Genomic DNA, 25250 nt, shown 5'->3' with positions numbered 1-25250 from the left:
AGAAGTAAGAAAGCCAGAAAACAAACATGCAGTCAAGCAATAATGATTGTTTTCCTACTGGCATTTAGTGTTAGGCTGTCAGATGTTTATTTTATAAGAAATTAATCATTTATGGTCTTAGAAATATTAGAAATGGTATGTAGCGCTGCATCCCCCTTCCCCCCCCCCCCCCTCTGGAAGATCTGCCCTTGCTTCCGGTGTGTGGTGCATAGTACCTGTTGTTGGTTTGCAGGGGAGCTGAGGTTCCGCGATGATGTGGGTACAACAGGACAGGCTTTTGTGGTAGGATGCTTAGTTCTTTCTTTGCAGTGCTAGCGCCTCCATCCACCGCAGGCTCCAGGAGTGCTGGATGCAGTCCCCATGACAGAACCAGTGCATACTTCCTCTCTGATTCACTGCAAACTCAGGCCAGGAGTATATTGAACAGAGGTCTCTTTATTTGGCATTCACTGCATACATCAGGTCATACAGCGAATAATCTTCTGATCCCAGGCCTCTGGATGGTCTCTGTATCAGATATGGCTTTGGGCCTTCTCATAGTCCCTAGTGGGACTGATCACACAGTCTCACCCCGCAGGGTGAGACACAGCTTACAACTCCCAGGATTCAGACTCAGAGCTGACCACCCACTGAAAACACTGGGGTGATCTAGATTAAACAACTCATCACACAGACTGACTACAATTTAGGTGTGCCTCTTCCTTAGAGCAGAAGGGGAGGGCACAAGGTCTGCACCCACGATTGGGCAACACACAGACCAAGTCCCACCTCCACTCCAGCCACTCAAGGAAGCTGCAGGGGGGGTAAACCCAAGATGGGCCTAATACTGCCTGCATCTACCAGGACTTATGTGTTGGGGAGGGCAGATGAGTAGTCAGAACCAGACATGGCTACAGGTAGAAAAAGTATAAAGTGGTCTGACATTAAAGGTTGCTATGTACTACAAAGGCAAAGGTACAGGTTTTATGTTGAACAAAATCAATTGATTTCTGTAGGGGTGAAAGGAGAATCTCTGGAGATGGCATGACAAACTACAGTACGGCCCCTAAGGCCCATATTGAATATGCTTTGAAGTTATCCTCCCTGTACAGGTGAAGATTATAGTCCCACACATTTGAATGCACATCAGCTCTTTTCCAGTATGGTGAAAATCAATTCATAGCATATTGAATAACAACATTCCACAAACTCACAACAGGAGCAGACCTCCTATGAGACAGTTCAAACAATTCAGGGGTAACGGAGATCATGCAAGAGACCTCTAATGCTTTTCTACAAGATAAGGCTAAGAGGTTTTATGGGTCCCCTCATACAACTCCTAAAGAAAGTGGTTATACAGCAACTATACAAAGCAATGAGTGCAAACTCTTGGTGTCTGTGAAATGTGCAATCAACTCCTAGGATTTAATGAAACTTGATGAGGTCAAAGGTCACACCATGAAATTTGTATGAAAGAATCGTTTTTTTTCTTCTCTACATGAAGAAAATATATATTTTTTCTGTGTCGCCTACCACTTTGTAGCGCACAGACATTTTATAGATGAAAACAACTCAAAAAAAGATTTAGGTTCATAGTAACTCCTACTTACCAATGGTAGATGTATGTGGTAATGTAGGCAAAACAGTGTTCTGCTTGTCACTCAGTAAATCATTAAAAGTCTTCCAGAGTGTAAGGAGCAACAAGCACAAGCTACAAGGGGTAGGGTATTATCTGATATATGTCTGACAATGTACAGTATGGTCCATCAGTCTATGGTGCCTATTCGCGTAGCTCTGAAGTGTGTCAATTCACTTCTAAAGAGTCAGTTATGCAAACCGCTTCTAAAAACTCGCATTTTATTTACACCACCTCAAGGGTGGTGAGATTGGTATTGCAAATTTCATCCAGAGGCTGAAATATGGGTGTGGCTGAGAAGACAAAACCCATAAATCAGACTTGGAATGGAGTTAGCATCACCTCAGGTCATTCCGCTTCAAAAGTAAGTACAATTTGAGTGTTTTTGCTGTTAAACCATCCACTTTGTCACTTTTTATGGACAGTGTAGAATATGTGATTTGCAATAGAAAATATGTCTTTTTTCTCACATTTCATTACGCTACTTCAAAACAAGCCAAAGCATGCGGTTTGACAATGACAACTTTGGCGCTTTTGAGAAGAGGCCCCTATGTCTATTACCATTGTATGAAACTAAATGGCACACCACACTGTAGTATAGCCCCTTCTTCACTGCTGAACAAATGTAGTCAAAGCCCTCTGATACTGAGTAACATAATAAATACATCCCCATATCTACAATGAGACTTCATTAAGATGTCTCAAGCAATTTTATGCAGATACAATCCTGTTGACTCAAAACTGAATATAAAACTTGAATTCTTTAAAATATATATATATATATATAGATAGAAAGAAAGAGAAATTTAGAGTGTATGTACCTGAAAATGCTGCCACAATGTCTTAGACCTCACACAAAGATCCAAATATATAGAACACAAGACAATATAGACAGGGGGCGCAGAAATAGGTAGTATAGGAAATTAAATTACAAATGTACAAATTGGTTGATAATCTTTGTTTTGTAAATATATCCCAATGAAGTAAGGTCCTGTGAATAACCGACATATGATGAAGTACTGATAAAAAAAAGTATATTTGCGCAACAGATGCGACCTACTTACAGTGTAGCAGAGTAAAATCAGCAGTGTGGGTGTTTGCCACCACACGGGCAATCAGACGGACATATGCAAAGACACAGCGTGTTTCTTTCCCCTCCAATGTTTTCTGACAAGCTGTTAGACCCCTTGAGCCCAGATCTCGCGGTCTTTCCTCTCCTCATCTCGGAGAGGAAAGAAACACGCTGTGTCTTTGCTGTGTCTTTGCATATGTTGCGCAAATATACTTTTTTATCAGTACTTCATCAAATGAGGTTTCTCTCAATTATTCATAGGACCTTACACATTGGGATATATTTACAAAACAAGGACTCCATCAACCCACCTAACTTTAATTTCCTATGTTACCTATTTCTGCGCCCTGTCTATATTGTCTTGTGTATATATAATATATAGAAATATTGCAAAGCAAGTATAAACCAACGTCACACTGATGATACCCATCAAGGTTGAAACATGTCTGTGAGTGGTTTGACGTGCTTTGCTAGTCTCATGCTGTGCTTAAAAGCTGTGTGAACGCCGATGCATCTGCCTAAATGGGCACCATGTGAATGGATATTCCAGGCAAAAGATGACACATTGTGTGCTCATTTGCATGTCATTTCCCAGAATCCCTTGGCACAGTGGGAGCATTGTATGCTAGGTGATAATGGTTCAAAGGCAGGGCTCAGACCTGTCTAAGACATGTGAATGTGCTCACAAGTGATATTCTTTATTGGCTATTTTTTATTTTTTATGGTGTGAGATACACTAATTTTTAACTTTTCCCATTTTCCCTTCCCCTTCCCGTTTGTTTTTCCTTTGCGCTTAGGTCATCTATGCTATATATGTAAATGCAAATACAATGTGCCTCACTATTCCCCGCATCACGCTTGCATTGCGCATGCGCATTACGCATCATGGCTCCATACAGGAAGTAAATGCTATCACAATGTGCCTCACTATTCCCCATATAACGCTTGCATTGCGCATGCGCATTACGCATCATGGCGCCATACAGGAACTAAATGTAATTACTAAGCGCTTCACCTTGACACGCGGAAGTACGGGCTCTCAATCATAGTATGGATCACATACAACTGCTCACTCCTTCTCTTGGCACGAAAATCCACCCTTTTTAAGCAGTGTTTTGTCCTATCCTCCTTACCACTCCAAGTCTAAGTCCTCTGACGAAACGCGTAGGAGTGGGGGTGCTAGTCAGGACCCCTGGATTATGAGTCATGTAACTATGCTACCTAACATTGCTGTGATTATATTTTTGGACATTGAACACTTTTGATATATGTTTGTGCAGTATACAGGCTATTAAACTCTGCACTCGGCTGAGTGCATGTATTTTAAATGATACATGTGTGACATTGCTTGTATTGAGTGATCCTCAGAGCTCAGAAACCATTATTCCACAGATAATCAATTTGCTGTGGATCTGGATAATATATCTGCCTCAATAGGCGGAATCTTTATGCTTGATTAGGAAGTCTTCTCTATACCGGTTTATCACTCCATGTCCTTGGGGACTTATTCCATTATATGCATGTTTCATCAACTTGGAATCTGTAATAGCCTGTAAAGGACTTTACTGCATATCTAAGTGATTCGAATCATCTTGTTTATATCAGGCATTGGGGTTTATATAATCAGTTTACCCCTCTTTCATGCAACAGTGTTTCTTTTGGGTAGTATCCGTGTCAGGGGTCCTAGCCTATTTTTAACTATTTTTGTACTGTTATCTATTTTCTTTGTGTCAATCAATAAATTGTTATTTCTTATACGGTATACCTGAGTGCTCTAAAGCGGGTTTCTTTTTCCTTGTTGTATAGCTATCACTGACCCGTGAGCACCGCCTGTTATGGAAATTATTCCATCATACACTGGCTTATGGTGACCATTTCTATTGCTTAAGTGGATGCGAGGTTATCTTTATATATATATATATATAACACAGAGTTATATATATATATATATATATATATATATATATATATATATATAAATAACTCTGTGTGTTATATATATATATATAAAACATAATACTGAGTTAAGTTATGGTGCGTAAAAAAGTGACAAAAACCCTCCACAGGAAAGCAAATATAACTGTATGCTCATCTGCATGTCTTAGGCAGGTCTGCAACCCTGCCTTTCCCCATTATCACCCAGCATACAGCACTTCCACTGCAGCAAGGGATTCTGGGAAATGACATGCAAATGAGCACATAGGGAACCATGTTAAAAATGGTTATTGAGGCAAAAAGTGACACTGTGTGCTCATTTGCATGTCATTTCCCAGAATCCCTTGCTGCTGTGGAAGTGCTGTATGCTGGGTGATAATGGGGAAAGGTGGGGTTGCAGACCTGCCTAAGACATGCAGATGAGCATACAGTTATATTTGCATATATATATATATATATATATATATATATATATACAGTGGTCGACAAATCACCCAAAAATCTACTCGCCGGACAAAAAAATCTACTCGCCACCTAGTACCACACGTGTACTGCTTGAGCCAATAGGAGCTCGCCACGATGTTAAATCCACTCGCCCGGGGCGAGCAAATGTATAGGTTTGTCGAACACTGTATATATATATATATATATATATATATATATATATATATATAAAAGCATATTTTTATGATAGTGATTCGTCTGAATTATTAAAAATAGATTAATAACTTGCACGTTTCCCCCCTAGGTCGACATAAATAACAGCAGCAGAGGGACCAATGGTGGGGATATTACCAACCACTGAAGAAACTGTCTCATAGAAGAAGCATCACCAATTTCTTTTCGTGTATTTGCTGATTCTACAAGATTTTATGCAGGAGACTGAATTTTAAAATGACAGCCCTCTATCGTTGTTAATAGGTGAATTTTGTTTTTATCATTTGAGTTAACTGGACACTTGGAAATTGTAATTTTTTTTTATATAACAAGTGTAGCATGAAATAAATGGATCTGTGGAAACAGTATGGATGGTTTATTCACAAACATACAGATCAGTTGTGAATCAATAGTTTATTAAACACATCATTATGTTAATTTTGATGAAAAGATAGAAGTCTGCTTCTGTAATGTAAAAAAATCAAGTGTAATGTACAAATAATTACATAAACTATAAAGGTATTTAATTGTATGACACGTAAAGTAGTCTCACTATTGATTTTTACATGGATTTACATTTGCTTTTAATATTCTTTCTTCAATGATTTAACATCTATGTACAGTATGGTAAAAAAAAAAAAAAGTCGTCTTAGGTGATAAAAATACTAAAAAAAAATCATACTTTTTTGAATTCCTCACCAAAAAAACTGAAGAAATATTTCCACTGAAGCAAAGATGCAATTAATGTCTAAATTTATATAGACTTTATACAGTCCCATAAATGTACTTTAGACTATATGTATCATAGACTATATGATGCATCGTGGGGCAAATAGGGTGCACAAAAATCTGTGCCAGGTGTATCAATAAAAAAATCATATTACTTTGGATGGGATTTTTTTCTTTGATACATATAGTATGGTACAGTTATTTCCGTCCCCTCCCACCCCCTTCCCGCCCCCCCCCCCCAATTGCTTCATTTTCTCCTTAATATATATGATCCAGAATATTTTGTAATGGAAAATGTATCCATGATGCAATCGGATTTAAACATTGCTGAATCCTCCTCTTCCCTATTATCTGTAGCTGAACAAAGTCAAACCCACACTTTTGCCATACTGTATATGCAAACTCATCGATTTTAGACTTCTTACACTAAGGGTGTTATACATTAAGCTATGACAGCGGTACTATCGCACATAAACTTCAATCGGCAATATTGCAGTTTAATAAATAACCCCTTAAGAAGCCTATGAGGATTAATGCCTTGCATTACAAGATAACTAACTAATGTATATGTGGCCACCCGGTACATATTGTGGCAATACACAGTCTTTTCAGTATTCTCTGCATAAATATGTTTTAAAATTCATATTGTAAAATAAAAGCTCTATGTTAAATCTTAGAGAGGTGGAAACTTTCCCAAATTCCTTTCCCCTATGTTTCTCTCGAACATTCTAAAAAGTTTGAAAAGTTGCCAAAAATGCAGGCAAAATTGACCTGTTAATAGGATAGCCATTGACTTTTACACCTTCCAAAACACTCATCTACAGTATACAACACATGGAGAGATACTGTACCTGTGAATACACATGAAATACGTACCTGGGAAATATGCTAATTTAAATCATTTGAATATATTTTTGCATATCTATTCATCCCACGGGCAGTACTAAGGACTCGGGGCCATCCCTTAAGATTGGAGGAAAGGAAATTTCACCAGCAACAAAGGAAAGGGTTCTTTACAGTAAGGGCAGTTAAAATGTGGAATTCATTACCCATGGAGACTGTGATGGCAGATACAATAGATTTGTTCAAAAAAAGGTTGGACATCTTTTTAGATGGAAAGTTATACAGGGATATACCAAATAAGTATACATGGGAAGGATGTTGATCCAGGGATTAATCCGATTGCCAATTCTTGGAGTCAGGAAGGAATTATTTTTTCCCCTTAATGGGGTTTTTTGTTTGCCTTCCTCTGGATCAATAAGTAAGTATAGATATAGGATTATAGAGAATATATCAACAAATAAATCACAAAAAATGATGTCACCAAGAGGAGATGCTGCTGGTGTGAGGAATTTCACAATCCCTCAATAGACAACAGGAGTCTCCTATGTACTCCTCCTTTAGATATAGGATAAAGTATCTGTTGCCTAAATTTAGCATAGGTTGAACTTGATGGACCTATGCTAGTCCTATTTCAACCTCATCTACTATGTAACTATGTATATCAAAATGTGCTTATTTTCCAGGGGTCTGGTGTGTTCACAGGTATCTCTACACCTGTTGTAAGGATGAGTGTTTTGGGACGTGTGCAAGTCAGTGGGTACTCCACTATTAGGACTATATCACCGTCCTTCTCTCATTTCAAACCGTGGAGATTTTTACATTTTAAAAAAGTTGAATTATTCAAAGTTCGTGAATTTAGGAAGTTTGTACATCTTTCGTAAGAATGAGTGTGCTTGAACAAAACCACTTTTTTTTACACATGGAAATCACAATAATTGATACATCGGTATGCGGTAAAAAGGTCTTGTAATACGTTTGAGAGACTGACTGCATTCAGTATGACTGAGGTTATACTGCCATCTGGCTTACTTGGTGATCACAACATCCCAGCTGGAATATATCTTTTTTTAATAATATGATTTGACATGTTTATTTTCAATAATTAAAAATACACATATTTGATTATAACATAAATAATTCATAACCGGTGGATATGGTTAGTCTATGTTACAGTAAATATGTCTTAGACATAATGAAAAAATATTTTGTAATATGTAAAAAAAAAAACTAATTTACTTGCTGTGGTTTGCTCTCTGTGAATTTGCTCAGCACATTTTTTATAGCTGTTGTTTCCTTGACATTTGAATGCATACTTACAATGAAGTATTTGTGAATTTCCAATTATCCAATTTAGAAAGGAGTATGTGTCTCTGCTGTTCCAAGTTAATATATTCACAACCATGATGTATTTTGTAATTGGATGTACAAAGAAAAGCAAAATAGAATGAGCTGACAACCCTAAAATTAGGAACATGATGAAAGTCAGAAGTTTGAATTAAATTACTTCATATGTTAATCTACACATCTATGAGTTTTATAGTCGGGTTGCACTAAAGCAGTGGTTCCCAACTCCGTCGTCAAGAACCCCCAACAGGTCAGGTTTTAAGGTTATCACTGCTTGGATACAAGTGGCTCAATCAGTGGCTCAGTCTGGGTCGGTAACCACTGCACTGAAGCAAAAGTAACTTGTTTGTTATTACCAGTCAGGTTAGGACCTGTGAAACAGTTCATGTCCTGAAGCAATGCTGTTGATACTAACAGGCCTTTACTGACTGCTGCAGGTCATTACTACTGAAACAAACCTTGTTCAACTGCATATGTGTAATAAAATAGGAGTTTCATTTCTGAATAGGCAGTCTACGAGTTTTATACATTGTTCAAGAACTTATTAAACTCGAACATTCCAAAGGCCATTAGCATCCTGTAAAACTCCCCATCTGGACCAAACAGATTCTACGGTGTTCAGTAATATAGCCGTCAGTTTATATTTCACAATAAGCCTACATTCTAGTGGATGTTTACACTTGTCCTTTACTCTCTTATTATAACTTTAAAGCAATTTGCTTCATAGACTGAGAAACACACCCCAAACACTTTCAGTGCCCTGTGACTAAACATCACAATGGCGAGTATGCCAAACGCCCATATGACTTTCATGGCATTTGCTTGTTCTCTATGGGATATCTTTTAGTACTCTCCAGGAGTGGTGAAAGTGATATGAACATAAGAGGAAGACAACCCTCTCTGTTTTTCACCATTGGTGGGTTAATTGTTAGCAGGTGATCGTTACCGAAGAAATCCGGTGGTCACAATCCTGGGCATCTGGTGGCACTCTGTTTACGCTGGACCTCTGTCACTGAAATGCTTTCATGCAGACAAACTGCATCTGACCCATTGCATTTTCTGTAGCCTGAAATGAACTTTCCTCCGAATAGTAAAGAACACCTTAAAAAAACAAAAAAAAAAAACACTTTCTTGTGCTTTTTTGTAAGGAGAGGTACAGTATGTGATTTATCTACAGAATTTTGCCTATCCGGCAAAATGTGCTAATTATTTTTTGGGTGAAACGTATTGCAAAAATTGGCAGACTGAGAAATTGTTGTACCCGAGTTCATTTTTGTGCACAACAATTTTGAAGACATTTGCATTGAGCAAATTTGGTACTACCTTGTGAATAAGGCAGAAAATAGAGAAAGATAGCATATCTACTGCCTGAATAATCTTATTCCCTGTACTAGTCAACTTGCCCCTAAAATTTTCTATTGGGTTCATGTAAACCTTTGGGACACATGTGGACCTGGTGCTGCTACTCACGAACAGTACCCACATTCCCACAAAGTGCCTTTCCAAATATCCAATACATTCTTATATGGTTCAGTCACAAGAAACTGTATGGTGCTCCAACATGAACCACTGGCTAAATAGCCCAAGACTATACGCATATAAATTGTGTCCCTGGAGGTCCCAGACAGTCCAGACCAAAATACTCCAACCCTTGCAATAAACCACTTCCACTAGATACCGATTAGCTGGAAAAGATCCCACTGCAATGATGTGGGACCTTCACTGGCTAGTGACCAGACATAAATATCGGTTGGGTAAGTATAGGTGTATACAAATAAACAGGTTGGAGTGACTCACATTTGTAGGGTCTTTTGTGGGAATTCCTGTGCGTGCGTGCTGCCGTTACTCCACAAGACCGGACATCCAAACGAAGGAGAGATGGAGCACAGCTGTGCTCCATCTCTCCTTCGTTTGGATATATGGTTCAGTATAATGCTTGTATCATTCCTCTGTGATTCTAGTTCATTCTCTGTTGCTATTGATACTATTGAATACCCTATCTCCACTACATTTTTCACCTGTTGGTATCCACGGAAGCCTTCTTCTTATACATACCATTCATTTGCCCTTGTAGGCTAGACTGGGCCACCAATCATTTTACCGTTGGTCTGTCTGCGAGTTCCTTTTCACCACCCATCACTGATATTCCCCAAATGAATAGATTACAAGTAATAAACAGCAGGGGCTGGCTGACACATTTTATCCCATGGGGAAAGCCCAACAAACTGGCACAAGAACCAGGCGGCACACACACCATACACACAGACGTGCACCACGCACACTTGCACCATCCCCCTCGCACACAGGCGTGCACAGCCAATACACACATCATAGAGAAGCACCATACACATACAAATGCACAATAAGCACGCATAAGATATCATATGTACACACATAAAACAAAAAGAGATACCGGCGCCTAGTGAGTCCAAGTGATGGAATACTGGATATCAAGGATTCCATCACTTGGACTCACTAGGCACCGGTATCTCTTTTTGTTTTATGCTGTTTATTCTGATTGTACCATCAGTTTATCATCAGGCTGCATTTTCTACCACTAGGGCTCACCCTCCAAGTAGGGTATATTGTCTATTTCCCATTAGCGCTACTATACATCACCTTTTTCTTTATATGTACACACATACCACACACGCACAGACCAGATACACACATCAGATGCGTGCAGCGTGAACAAAAGGTATACAATTCACAATCACACGCATACCATGCACCACACATACTATGGATGCATTATAAATACACAACATATGCAACATATACATACAGATGTAACACATTTCATTGCATCAGTCAGTGCCTTACAACGCGTGGGATAAAACATTAGTCCCGCTGCAACATATGAGCCAGAGTAACAATGTTTTACATGTAATACATGCACATTTAACAAACACAATGTACACACACGTATACATTTATACACATGCACCATATATGCACGTATACATTTCGAAATCTATAAACACATACCATATATACACATATACATTTATACACACACCATACATACTGTACATGTATACATTTATACATCTATATACACACACACACACTGTATATACACATATACATTTATGCAGCTGTATACCCACACACATATATACACGTAAAGATTTATACATCTACATACACCATATATACACGTATACTGTACATTAATACATCTATACACACACACACACACACACACTATAAATATATATATATATATATATATATATATATACACACATTTAAGATTTAAACATACATATACATGTATATATATATATATATAATCAAAAAATAAATAGATGATACCGTTCTTTGGCTAACGAAATGCTTTTATTTGTGCGAGCTTTCGAGATACACTGATCTCTTCTTCCGGCGATGTTACAATGAATGAAGCAAGGATTACTTAAAAACAGTGTCTCTTGGAATGTTATCTGTGTTGGTCCTTCCCCCGGTGTGGATGAGATTTATGGCTGGAGGTGTCAAAGGGTAACTGAAAGCAAGTGAAGAAAGAGTGTGTATGTGTATCAGTGTGAATAAAAATGGAGAGCCCACAGTATAAACAGTGCTCTACACTAGGTGTGTGTGGAGTGAGAGGGGATATAAATGGTGTGGGTGGGTGTGGAAATGTGAGAGTTTGTAGCACAACTAAAAGTGTGTGTGGATACTATGTGGTCCCTATTGGTGTATAGGGATGGAAAAATAAGGAGTATTAGTATGTGTGAGAGACAGCTGTGTGTGCATACATATAGCACAGTATGTACATACATGGCCTTTAGCGCTCATGGGAAGAGAGTTCGCTAGTGTCAGTAATGACTCATAAAATTTCGATCTCTGTTTAGGCCACTGCTAAGTGTCCCGAACAGTTGCATAAATTTGTATTCATGCAACCGTCTCTCTTTCGGGGTTTTAAGATTACCTTTGAGTATGGCAACCCTCAGATCGTTCATCTTATGGCCAGAGTCAGAGAAATGTTCGCCAACAGGACTGTCTCTTGTTCCGCGTGTGATGCTGTGGCGATTCAGGTTCATTCTCTTGTTTAGCCCCTGTCCTGTCTCACCTATGTAGTAGCAGCCCCCTGGGCATTTCATGCACATGATGAGGTACACGACATTGCTGGAGGAACAGGTCAACCCTCCTCTGATTTTGTATTCCCGATTCTTGTGTGGTATTTGTATTGTGTCCGCTGTGTAGAGCATTGCGCAGGTTTTGCATCTTGGGTCCTGGCATGGTTTTGTCCCGCATTCAGTTGTACTGCTGAATACTTTACTCCTCACCATAATATTCTTGAGAATATGGGGTTGTCTGTATGATAATAAGGGTGCTTCAGGGAAGACCTGTTGCAGTCTTGTATCTTCCTGGAGGATGGCTTGTAGTTTCCTGGCGATCTTGCGTAGGGCTCCTAGGTGTGGGTTATATGTGACTACCAAAGGTACCCTGTCGCTTGTCTCCTTCTGTTTGTATTCAAGGAGATCACTTCTTGGTATTCTGGTGGTTTTGTGAATTTGCTGGTCTACAATTCTGTGGTTATATCCACGGTTTATAAAGTCTGATCTCAAGGCTTTAATCCGCTGGTCTCTGTCTGCTGTGTCGGAGCATATCCGGTTGTATCGTATGGCTTGACTGTAGATGGTTGCATGTTTGGTGTGTGTCGGGTGGAAGCTGTTGTCCCTCAAATAGCTGGCTCTGTCTGTAGGTTTGCGGTATACAGAAGTCTGTAGTTGGTTGTTCTTTATAGTAATGGTGGTGTCTAGAAAATGTACTTCATCCGGGGAATGGGTGAGTTTGAGGTTGATGGTCGGGTGGAAAGTATTGAAGTTGTCATAGAACTGTAGGAGGTCCTGTTCGCCAGAGGTCCAAATCAGGAGGATGTCATCGATGTAGCGAAGGTATGTAAGGGGTTTCAAGTGACAGGTGGACAGAAAGTCACTTTCCAGTTTTGCGCAGAACAGATTGGCATACTGTGGCGCCATCCGAGTACCCATAGCGGTCCCGGTTGTCTGGAGGTATGTGTCATTTCCAAATGTGAAGTAGTTATGGGTCAGAATAAATTCAATGCATTTAGTCACTGTCTCTGTGAGTGGCTCCTGCGATCCCAGAAAGTATCTGCAGGCTGAAATCCCATCCTCGTGGGGGATGTTTGTATAAAGTGACTCTACATCCATAGTTGCTAGTAGTGTTCCTGTAGGGAGGGGGCCAATGGCATTCAGTTTGTTTAGCAGGTCGGTGGTAGCAGGTTGGTGGATCTATACACACACCTATACATTTATACACACACAAACACCATATATACACGTATACATTATACATCTGGGTGTGTTCCGGACAAGTGGTTTTAGAATGCCCTCCACCCAGCCAGAAATATTCTCGGTAAGTGTGCCAGATCCAGAGATAATAGGGCGCCCAGGGTTACCCTCTTTGTGAATTTTAGGGAGCATGTAGAATGTGCCAGGTTTTGGGTTAGCTGGTATCAGGTCCAGAATTTGTTCTCTTGTGTGGATCGGGAGTGTTTTAATGATCCTGTTGAGTTCTCGCATGTATTTTTTAGTTGGATCCTCCTGCAGTTGGGTGTAGTTCTTTGAATCAGAGAGTTGCCTGTGTGCTTCCCGCAGGTAGTCTGTGGTGTTCATTATGACCACTGCTCCTCCCTTGTCCGCAGGTTTGATTGTTATGTTGTGGTTGGCCTTTAGCGATTCTATGGCTCTCCTCTCCATCAGTGTCAGATTATATGTTTGTTTCCTTACTTTGTCCAGGATGGTGGTTTTGGCGCTGTGTCTGAAGCTTTCAATGTACCGGTCCAATGTGGGGTTGCGCCCAGTTTGTGGGAGCCAGTTGGATTTTTGCTTCTCCCTGCTCATGTGCAACGGCTCTCCTTCTGCAGTGTTGGCATAATCTTGGTTGTGTCTGTCATGGAAGAACTCCTTAAGACGCAGCCTTCTGAAGTATTCTTCTAGGTCACTGCACAGCTCAATCTTGTCCATAGGCTTGGTAGGGCAGAATGTGAGACCCTTTGATAATACTGAGGACTCTGCTTGATTATTTGTGTAATCTGAGAGGTTAACAGTGCAGTCCTGCTCTTGGTGACTGTCAATGTTTGTATTATTAGTTGTTGTGCTGGCTGCTGCAGAGTATCTCATTCTTAGCCTCAGTCTGTGCAGTTTCTTTTCCTTATTGCTAATTAGACCCTTCAGGAGTTTTTCATGGAATGTTTGGAGTCCTCTCCATGTGTCTATGTGAATTTCTCCTGTCTCCAGGATGCTGTCTATTGTCACCTTTGTCTTTCTCTCTTTCTTCACTTGCTTTCAGTTACCCTTTGACACCTCTAGCCATAAATCTCATCCACACCGGGGGAAGGACCAACACAGATAACATTCCAAGAGACACTGTTTTTAAGTAATCCTTGCTTCATTCATTGTAACATCGCCGGAAGAAGAGATCAGTGTATCTCGAAAGCTCGCACAAATAAAAGCATTTCGTTAGCCACAGAACGGTATCATCTATTTATTTTTTGATTATTGAAGCTCGGCTAACACGGTACTGATACCTCTACATATATATATATATATATATATATATATATATATATATATATATATATATATATATATATATATATATATATATACATGTATATGTATGTATAAATCTTAAATGTGTGTGTATATATATATATATATATATATATATATATATATTTAAATACATTTATACATCTATACGCATGCACACAGTGTGTATATATATATATATATATATATATATCTACTGCTGCGGCCAAGTTTATTCGAGCATTTGCCCGTTCTTGGCCGCAGCAGTAGCCTGGCGCGCGCCCGAGAGTGACGGGCGCGCGCCGAAGCAGCGGAAGAGCGCCCTCCGATCGGGGCGCTCTCCCTACCGCTGCCGGGTCCGCCGGGTCCCCCGGAACCCCCTGCCGCTGTCCCGCGATCGCGGGACACCAGGGCTCCCTCGGGGAGCCCCTGGACGCGCACTAGCAAGCCGGGAAATCTCCCGGCTTGCGGATCTGGCCGCAGTGTGATTAAGTGTGTCGGTAGTGTATACACACACCTATACATTTATACACACACAAACACCATATATACACGTATACATTATACATCTACAGTATACAGATGCAGCCACCAGTATCCGATCACTTGCCTGGGTAACAACTAAGGCATCTCACAGTAAATGCCTCAACATTTCTGTGAGATTACTAATGGCCCATCGGATTAACACAGCAGGGGTCCCTGCAGTCGCATTCAATTTCAATGGGACTGCAGGGACACCCCACTGTGTTAATCCGATGGGCCATTTGTCTGGCTGCAGAAATCTCACAGAAAGTTGCAGTTTATTGGGAGACTGCTACAGATTTTACAAAGCAAGTGATCGGATACTGGTGGCTGCATCTGTACACACACCATATACACATGTATATATTTATATATCTATACAGACACACATTCCCATTGCCAGCACTCTGTACAGGAGAGGTGAGGCGCCAGAGCCAACCCGGGAGAATAGGAGCTGCGAAGTGAGCTCTGCAGCTCCACCTAATGGCTGGAGTCAGTGAGCTGCTGCACACAGATCCTTCACCTCTCTTCCTCCTCCTCTCTGACACCGGCTGAAATGTTCAATTCTGACTGGCCCAGGGGGCAATTTCCCCCTTGCTCCCCCTGGCCAGCCTGCCCCTGATACAGAGGGTGCCTACAGGTGATGTAAGCGGGTAACTACTACTTGTGGCAGAAGACTTCTTAGTAAATATGGGCCACTATTTGGGATATTGGAAGTTAAAAATAAATGCCTTTTATGTGGCAGAAAAACAACAAATGTTGCACGGATAACATAACGCACATACAAATTGTAGTGTGAACTAAGAATATCAGGTGCACATATTTCCACTACTCTGGGAAATCCTTTGCTTTGGGTAAAGCATACAATAAGTTACCGATTATATAAATTACACAGTTACTGTAGTTAAAATTAGTGTATTTTGCATTGTTGCAACATTGAGTTATGTAATGCTTCTCATGCAGGTAATTAAGTGAATTATAAATCACCGTTAAATGTGTTGTTTCTTTTTTTTATTAGCAGCTAAAAGCCTCTCTACAGATTGACTGTTCCTCTCTTATTTTCTAGTCCATGTAACAGAAGGAAAAGCCACGTCGACCCTTTTGCTGCCAGACTTCCAGAACCACAATCACCTGATCGCTTGTGCAGCGATCACCTGCTTGTGGACGTCCTCTGATGACTCAAATGAAAGTTGAGCCTTCTTTACTTCCATTACATTTTAGTGGAGCAATAAACGCAATCCCCCCTAGAAAATTCTAGGTTCTCAGGATGTCATAAGTGCCCTGGCATAAACATGTCCATGCCCTTAGTACACTTTAGGTCGTACGAAGTCCCGCACCTCTTAACACCTTGTCTGCAATGCTACCACAAATGTATATTACATAAAGAAAACAGATTCTGGAAACAACCTTCAGAATAGTATGTTGGACAGGTTTCACTGAGGGACAAGGAAATTAATAGTATCTATTCAGTGTATGCTGATGTAGCCAGGTTGCCCCCTGTCATGGCTGACCCCCTCCTCCCTTTCGGCAGACGCTGTGTGCGAGGGAGTGAGGGGGGGCCGGCGCGCGAAGGAGCGATCCCTGGTAGCTAGGGACGCGAGCGGCGAGCAGGCCGGTTGCCGGGGACGCGATCGGGCCGTCGCTAAGGCCGCGATCGCGTTGCTACCGGCCCGGCGGCTCGGGAAGCAGGGCGCCGCCATGTTAGGGCTGTTGCGCATGCGCAGTGCCCGAACCCAGCGCGGGAGGACCAGATAGCTCGCGCATGCGCGAGATGAGCATGCCAGCCCCCAGGGTGCATAGGGGCAGAGACACCTGACGCCAGGGAGCCAATAGGGCTGAGGGATTTGCCTGGGAAGAGATTGCTACATTTCGCGGGGTTTTGCAGCCACGCAGGCAGTCAGGATCCGGACCAGATAGGGGTAAGAGGTGGATGCAGGGGTCAGTAACCCTCTGCATTAGGCCAGCAGCCCCCCAGGTCCCAGTTAGGTCCTGAGTCATCTAGTAGCTTATGGAGCTTAGGGACAGGCCCTAGATAGGGACACTGCCCCATTATTGGTTGAATAGACAGGGACACAGTGTTGAAGCCGTGCGGACCTGTGAGGTGGGTTCTGGGCTCAGGACACCACCAAAGACCCTGCGACAAGGAGTGACATTGTTCGCGCTGGACGTTCAACCCACGCGGTGTGGAGGATCACGTCGGATCGTGCGGATTTATATCGCGGTACCCGTGGCTGGAGCCCGGGCAGGTAACCTGCAACTCACGTGCACCAACCAGGCCTATCACCAAACATAGTGGCTGCGCAGTCACACATACACATGTACAGTGATATTTGACTTCGGGAGCACGAGACATTTGGGTGGGGGTTACTGGACACAGGGTGGGGTCACATTGTGGGTGGTTAGCGTCCGCCGTGACGCCTAGAGGTGATAGCGTCCGCCGTGACGCCTAGAGGTGATAGCGTCCGCCGTGATGCCTAGAGGTGGTAGCGTCCGCCGTGACGCCTAGTGTGGTTAGTGTCCGCCGTGACACCCAGTGTGGTTAGCGCCCGCCGTGGCGCATGACGAGGTTATACTGTTATGATGTTATGATGTTACGTGATATGTGTGTTTCCATGCAGTAAAGCCAGTCCTGTTTTATATTCGGTAGCGTTGTGTGGTTGTTTCCTGTGAGGGCCTCCTCCCACTCCGTTGGGATCCCTCCCAGGTGGAGGCGTTGCACCTAGAGATGTATGATATGTATGTACCCCAGGTTCCCCAAGCGGAGGCTTAGGCTCCTGAGAGCCACACAGGTTGCACAGCAAGTAGTAGCGGCGGTATTCATAGGGAACACCCGTTACATTTGGAGGCGCTGCTGAGATTCAGACCTGGGGTGCCCGAACTCAGTAAAAATGTCGTTAGGTTACACGTTACCTTCCCGCCAAGAGGTGTACACGTGGGCGGTAAAAAGGCAAGTCCCGCCCTCACAAACCCTTGCTGTAGGACAAGTTCCCGCCAATGCCTCATCCTATGAACTATGTTTAATCCTAATGCAGTACCCAGGCTTAGAAGATGCCAGAATCTTGGGTCGCCGCTCCGACCCAGACGGGTCATGGTGCACCGTATTAATCACTGGGGGATGTGAATTGTCGCCACAGCAAGGCCCATCCAACTTGCGTTTCCACGGGGCCCTCAGCTCAGGGTGTCCTGTTATATATCCTGAAATGCCGATAAAACCCGAACCCTGTAGCCCCAGTACAGACCTGCTAGAGACTAGTATGCGCATGTCCCTGTCCCCACCAGAAAGTATATGCGGGGATGAGGCCAGTGTATTATCCTGTGCTAATTGTCGCTCAAGCAGACGGAGCTCCAGCCCCAGTAGAATGGGAGAAATCCAATTACTAGCCCAGGCCATCCAACAACTGGGTAGGCCCAAGCACAAATCCCCTTCCCCTCAGCCATACCGCAAGTTAAAGCTCTTTTCAGGGGTAAACCCTACTCCCACTGGTGAAGAGGCTTTTGATGTTTGGAAGGAATATGCTTCACAGGTACTGGAAGAGTGGACCTGTCCTGATGAGGTGAAAAGACAACGAATCATGGAGTGCCTGCGCCCGCCTGCACCCACTACCATCAAGATGTATAAAGATCAGCATACTGAGGTTACCGCACATCAGATGATGGAGTCGCTTACCCGGGCATATGGTAAGGAAGATGATGTGAGTGAGTTATGGACTAAGTATTACAATCTCCGCCAGAAAGAGGGGGAAGACCTATCCGAGTTCATACAACGGATCCAATTGCTCTTGTGGGAGCTACGTTCCCGCCAAGTCATCAAGGCCTCAGAAGTAAATGAGTATAGACGCACTCAATTCCTGCGGGGAGCCATACCCACGCACCATATCATGGTAATGATCAGATGCACGCTACAGAAGGGGGACCCCCCTACTCTAGAAGACCTACTGGATGAGGTGAAGGGTCATGAGGCCTATACTAGGTTGCATACGCCCAAGAAGGCCAAAGACCCTTGCAAGGATGAGACCAAGGAAGCAACAGTGCCCAAAGCAAAGGGAAGCAAGAGCGGTAAGGATACGGCCACCCCGGAGGTGCCTAGGTCCGCTCCCAGGTCACTTGACGGTCCGGGTCCCCGCCCAGACTTCCGTTGCTTCAACTGTGGCGAGCAGGGCCATGTTGCAAGGAACTGTTCGCACCCCACTAAGGCCCAGACCTACACCGTGACCGTGCGGAAGGCAATCTCGTCCCTATCAACCGTACCCGAGGATGTTGCCGAGGAGTCGGGGAGGCCTTCCACGGAGGAGACGCCCCCGGCCGACGCTTACTGCCGAGTAGGGCCCACCGCTGTAATAAGAGTCGTCGTGGAGGGGATATACTCTTCAGCACTTCTGGACACTGGATCACAAGTGACCATCATCTACCGTCCATTCTACGACCAGCACCTCAGCCATCTTCCCTTGCAGTCAGCCGAAAAGATGAAGTTATGGGGACTGAGTAAAGATGATTATCCCATAGACGGAATAGTGGCGGTCAAGCTGGATATCTTGCAGTTGAACACTAACAAGTCGCATCCCATGCTGGTGGAAGCTTTGGTCTGTCCGGAGGCTCGAGAACATCCCAGTGCCCCCATCATACTAGGCACGAATGCAGATATTGTGAGGTCGGTGATTCGCTCATTCCTACAAGAAGCCGGCGAGCTACCGTTGTCATCCCTGAATATAGCACCTGGCCTGCGGGAAGAATGCTATAGGGTGGCGTATGAAGAAGAGTATGGTGAAATCTTTAATCAAGAGCGAGGGTTATTGCAGATTCCACCAGGGGGAGTGAGGCAAGTGACAGCGCTGATCAAGTACCCCAGTCGGCACGAACACGACCGATACTTCTCGCTGGAGACCCTCCCCGAGTCTGAGAGTCAGTGGGGATACCGAATGATACCTGAAGTACGGGATTGGCCATCTACTGTCCCTAGGAAGATTACCGTGTCTATCCAGAACATGTCTCTCCATACCGTGCCGCTGGAAGTAGGACAAAGGTTGGGTAGAATTTATCCTGTGGATCCTGTAGACGACCCAGTGACCGTTCACACTGCCCGTGTGGGAGAAGAGGCCGAGGCACTACAATTCGACTTCGGAGAGTCTCCCCTGGAGGAAGCATGGAAAGAGAAGCTACGTGCTCAGTTGAGAGAGAGACGAGATGTGTTCTCTACTAGTGAGCTGGACGTGGGATGCAGCAGAAGCGCTCAGCACACGATTCGTCTGAATGATGACACGCCATTTAGGGAAAGGTCGCGCCGCTTAGCTCCCAGAGATGTGGAGGATGTGCGTGGTGTCCTGAATGAGATGGAAACGGCCGGTATAGTGACCGGATCTCGGAGTCCCTATGCCTCACCGATTGTGGTGGTACGAAAGAAGAATGGGTCTGTTCGATTGTGCGTGGACTACAGAACATTGAACAGACGTACTGTGCCTGACCAATACACGCTACCCTGAATAGAGGAGATCCTCAGCGCACTGTCCGGAAGCCAGTGGTTTAGCGTGTTGGACCTTCGATCTGGGTATTACCAGGTTCCGATGAGCCCCACTGATCAAGAGAAGACGGCGTTCGTCTGTCCTCTGGGATTTTATCAGTTCACTCGGATGCCCCAAGGTATCTGTGGCGCTCCAGCCACTTTCCAACGGCTTATGGAAAAGACGATTGGAGATATGTGTCCGCGTGAATGTCTGGTTTACCTAGATGACATAATTGTGTTCGGAACCACACTTGAAGAACACGAGACTAGGCTGATGAAAGTGTTGGATCGCTTAGGGAAAGAAGGCCTGAAGCTCTCCTTGGATAAGTGCCGCTTCTGTCGAACATCGGTCACTTATGTGGGTCATATCGTGTCCGCAGACGGAGTGGCCACCGACCCGGCCACGGTGGAGGCGGTGGTGAATTGGCCAAGACCCGAGAATGTGATGGAGCTGAGGTCATTTCTCGGGTTCTGTGGATATTATAGACGATTCGTGGACGGATACTCCAAGAAGGCAGCTGTGCTGAACGATCTGCTGAAGGTCTATCCAGAGGAACCCAAGCAGAAGAGGACCCCCCCAAGGACCCCCTTCGGGGATCGGTGGACGCCCGCTTGTGAAGAAGCATTTAAGAGGCTGAAGAATAGTTTAACAGAGGCTCCCGTTCTAGCCTATGCTGACCCGGAGAAGCCTTACATTCTGCACGTGGATGCCAGCCTCAACGGATTGGGAGCTGTGCTACACCAGAAGTACCCCACTGGGCTTCGTCCTGTGGCATATGCAAGTAGAAGTTTGACTCCCAGTGAAAAGAATTATCCAGTTCACAAATTGGAGTTCCTCGCCCTCAAATGGGCCATATCTGACAAACTACATGATTACCTATATGGGGTCACCTTCGAGGTCCGAACAGACAACAATCCGCTGACCTATGTACAAACCACGGCCAAGTTAGATGCGACCGGTCACAGATGGTTGGCCACCCTTGCCAATTACCAGTTTTCTATGAAATATAAGCCTGGACCTCTCAATATAGGAGCCGATGCTCTATCCAGGAGATCGGGACTGGGTGAGACCGGCGACGATGGCCTGTGGGAAGAAATTCCAGGACCAGGAATGAGAGCTATGTGTTCCACTGCTGCTATTGTAAACGACCGAGTGGCATTCTCCGAGCTACGAGTAGTGGATTCTTTAGGGTGTCGACCTCCAGCCCTTCCAGAAGCTTACTGCCACCCCGATGGCATGGGTCTAACACAAGACGTTATCTTCACGTGAAGGAACTGGTACTAGCACAGACACATGATCCTGCGGCTAAGGCTGTCCGAGAGGCCCTACACAAAAATGACTCTTCACTGGTGAAACGGGCTCCTCGCGAGGATGTGAGTCTTCTCATGAGAGAATGGGATAAGTTTGAGATGAATAACAGCCTACTCTATAGGGTTGTTCAATTCCACAATCATCCTGACCGTCGACAACTATTTCTACCTCGGCGTATGCAAGGCCTCGTTTTAAGATCACTACATGATGATCATGGACATTTGGGGGTGGATAAGACCTTGGGTTTAGTGCGAGACCGGTTCTTCTGGCCTAGAATGCGGGAGTCAATTGAACAACACTGCAGAAAATGTCTACGGTGCATTCATAGGAAGACCCTTCCCACCCGTGCTGCTCCAATGGGCCATCTCAAAAGTGCTGGGCCTATGGATTTAGTTTGTATGGACTTTTTGTGCATAGAGCCAGATTCAAAGGGTATAGGAAATGTGCTAGTAGTGACAGATCACTACACTCGATACGCTCAAGCCTTCCCCACGAAGGACCAGAAGGCTACCACAGTGGCTAAAGTACTGTGGGAGAAGTATTTTGTGCATTATGGTCTGCCCAGCAGGATGCACTCTGACCAGGGACGGGATTTTGAGAGCAAGCTGATCAAAGAGTTGCTAACACTGTTGAACATTCAAAAGTCCCGGACTACTCCCTACCACCCAGAGGGAGATGCGCTCCCTGAAAGATTTAATCGGACATTGCTGGACATGCTAGGCACTCTGAAAAATTCCCAAAAAGGAGAATGGAGTAAACATGTTGAGGCCTTGGTGCATGCCTACAATTGCACTAGGCACGACTCCACCGGGTACACCCCATACTTCATGATGTTCGGGAGAGAAGCCAGACTGCCAATCGACATCCTCCTACGGGTATCTACTGACGGGATACCCAACATGGCTCATTATCGATATGTGCAGAGACTCCAGGACAGTCTGCACCGTGCCTATCAGTTAGCCGAAAGAGCCACCGCTCGACTGAATGCCAATAATAAAAGACGGTACGACCACAAAGTACGCTATAGAGCGCTCCAACCGGGAGACGCAGTTCTCCTACGCAACTTAGGGATTCCAGGCAAGCACAAGTTAGCTGATCGCTGGAGAGAGGGGCCTTTTCAAGTAGAGTCCCAAATGCCGGGCCTCCCTGTTTATCGCATACGTGACGTGAATGGCAGGGTAAAAGTCTGGCACCGAAACCACTTGTTACCTATCTCCCAACTGGGAGAAAGTGAACCCGAAACAGAAACAGTAATGAACGACAGTGAGCCTGAAGAGTCTATTGAGAATCCAGGGCCCACAGATGAGACAATTCAGGATCCTTTGGAGGGAACATCCAACAGAGACTGGTGGGCACCTCCCGAAGGAGCAACAAGTAAGGGGCCGGCTGACAAAGTACCTTCATCAGAATTATCACCAAGTAATCAATCATTAGATCCTACCACTCCGAGTTTTGTGCCTCAAAGAGACAATGTTCAGTTGCAAAGAGACTTTCCCCAAACTGGTTCACCCTCTGACAGAGAGTCTAGGCCTCAAGCCTACGATGGTCTGTCTCAAGAGGAAGAAATAGAGACTGAGACTCGCAGGAGTCAGCGAGTGAGACGCCCTCCCACTAGAGTGGCTTATGATTCATTAGGGGCACCTCACTATGAGTCTCAGCAGCAAGCTAAAGCCAAGCTAGCCTCAGTTATAAATATGTTTGTTGAACTGTACAATCTCGTTTAGAGTAATCGTTAAGTTGTATTTTAACACTGAATTTTTATTATATAATTTTTGTACACTGTTGGAAGGTTATGTGGTTCAAGCGAGGACGTTGGAGTTCTCACCAGGGGGAGGATGTAGCCAGGTTCCCCCCTGTCATGGCTGACCCCCTCCTCCCTTTCGGCAGACGCTGTGTGCGAGGGAGTGAGGGGGGGCCGGCGCGCGAAGGAGCGATCCCTGGTAGCTAGGGACGCGAGCGGCGAGCAGGCCGGTTGCCGGGGACGCGATCGGGCCGTCGCTAAGGCCGCAATCGCGTTGCTACCGGCCCGGCGGCTCGGGAAGCAGGGCGCCGCCATGTTAGGGCTGTTGCGCATGCGCAGTGCCCGAACCCAGCGCGGGAGGACCAGATAGCTCGCGCATGCGCGAGATGAGCATGCCAGCCCCCAGGGTGCATAGGGGCAGAGACACCTGACGCCAGGGAGCCAATAGGGCTGAGGGATTTGCCTGGGAAGAGATTGCTACATTTCGCGGGGTTTTGCAGCCACGCAGGCAGTCAGGATCCGGACCAGATAGGGGTAAGAGGTGGATGCAGGGGTCAGTGACCCTCTGCATTAGGCCAGCAGCCCCCCAGGTCCCAGTTAGGTCCTGAGTCATCTAGTAGCTTGTGGAGCTTAGGGACAGGCCCTAGATAGGGACACTGCCCCATTATTGGTTGAATAGACAGCGACACAGTGTTGAAGCCGTGCGGCCCTGTGAGGTGGGTTCTGGGCTCAGGACACCACCAAAGACCCTGCGACAAGGAGTGACATTGTTCGCGCTGGACGTTCAACCCACGCGGTGTGGAGGATCACGTCGGATCGTGCGGATTTATATCGCGGTACCCGTGGCTGGAGCCCGGGCAGGTAACCTGCAACTCACGTGCACCAACCAGGCCTATCACCAAACATAGTGGCTGCGCAGTCACACATACACATGTACAGTGGTATTTGACTTCGGGAGCACGAGACATTTGGGTGGGGGTTACTGGACACAGGGTGGGGTCACATTGTTGGTGGTTAGCGTCCGCCGTGACGCCTAGAGGTGATAGCGTCCGCCGTGACGCCTAGAGGTGATAGCGTCCGCCGTGACATCTAGAGGTGGTAGCGTCCGCCGTGACGCCTAGTGTGGTTAGTGTCCGCCGTGACACCCAGTGTGGTTAGCGCCCGCCGTGGCGCATGACGAGGTTATACTGTTATGATTTTATGATGTTACGTGATATGTGTGTTTCCATGCAGTAAAGCCAGTCCTGTTTTATATTCGGTAGCGTTGTGTGGTTGTTTCCTGTGAGGGCCTCCTCCCACTCCGTTGGGATCCCTCCCAGGTGGAGGCGTTGCACCTAGAGATGTATGATATGTATGTACCCCAGGTTCCCCAAGCGGAGGCTTAGGCTCCTGAGAGCCACACAGGTTGCACAGCAAGTAGTAGCGG

The 25250-nt window shown here is 44.7% G+C and overlaps 1 protein-coding gene across 1 annotated transcript in view; it reads left to right on the top strand.

Moving 5' to 3' along the window:
* Nucleotides 1-5709, top strand: part of NKAIN3 (sodium/potassium transporting ATPase interacting 3) — an 808578-nt gene extending 802869 nt beyond the window's left edge. Inside the window, exon 6 of the mRNA XM_075584036.1 lies at nucleotides 5371-5709. Within this exon, the coding sequence (XP_075440151.1) occupies nucleotides 5371-5384 (14 nt within the window). The 3' untranslated portion in view covers nucleotides 5385-5709. The remainder of the gene's footprint in view (nucleotides 1-5370) is intronic.
* Nucleotides 5710-25250: the final 19541 nt, after the last annotated feature.

The sequence above is a fragment of the Ascaphus truei genome, chromosome 2 (genome assembly GCF_040206685.1).
Source record: "Ascaphus truei isolate aAscTru1 chromosome 2, aAscTru1.hap1, whole genome shotgun sequence".
Taxonomy (NCBI): domain Eukaryota; kingdom Metazoa; phylum Chordata; class Amphibia; order Anura; family Ascaphidae; genus Ascaphus; species Ascaphus truei.
The sequence above is the reverse complement of the archived record's forward strand: the minus strand, read 5'-3'. Positions and strand labels throughout refer to the sequence as shown.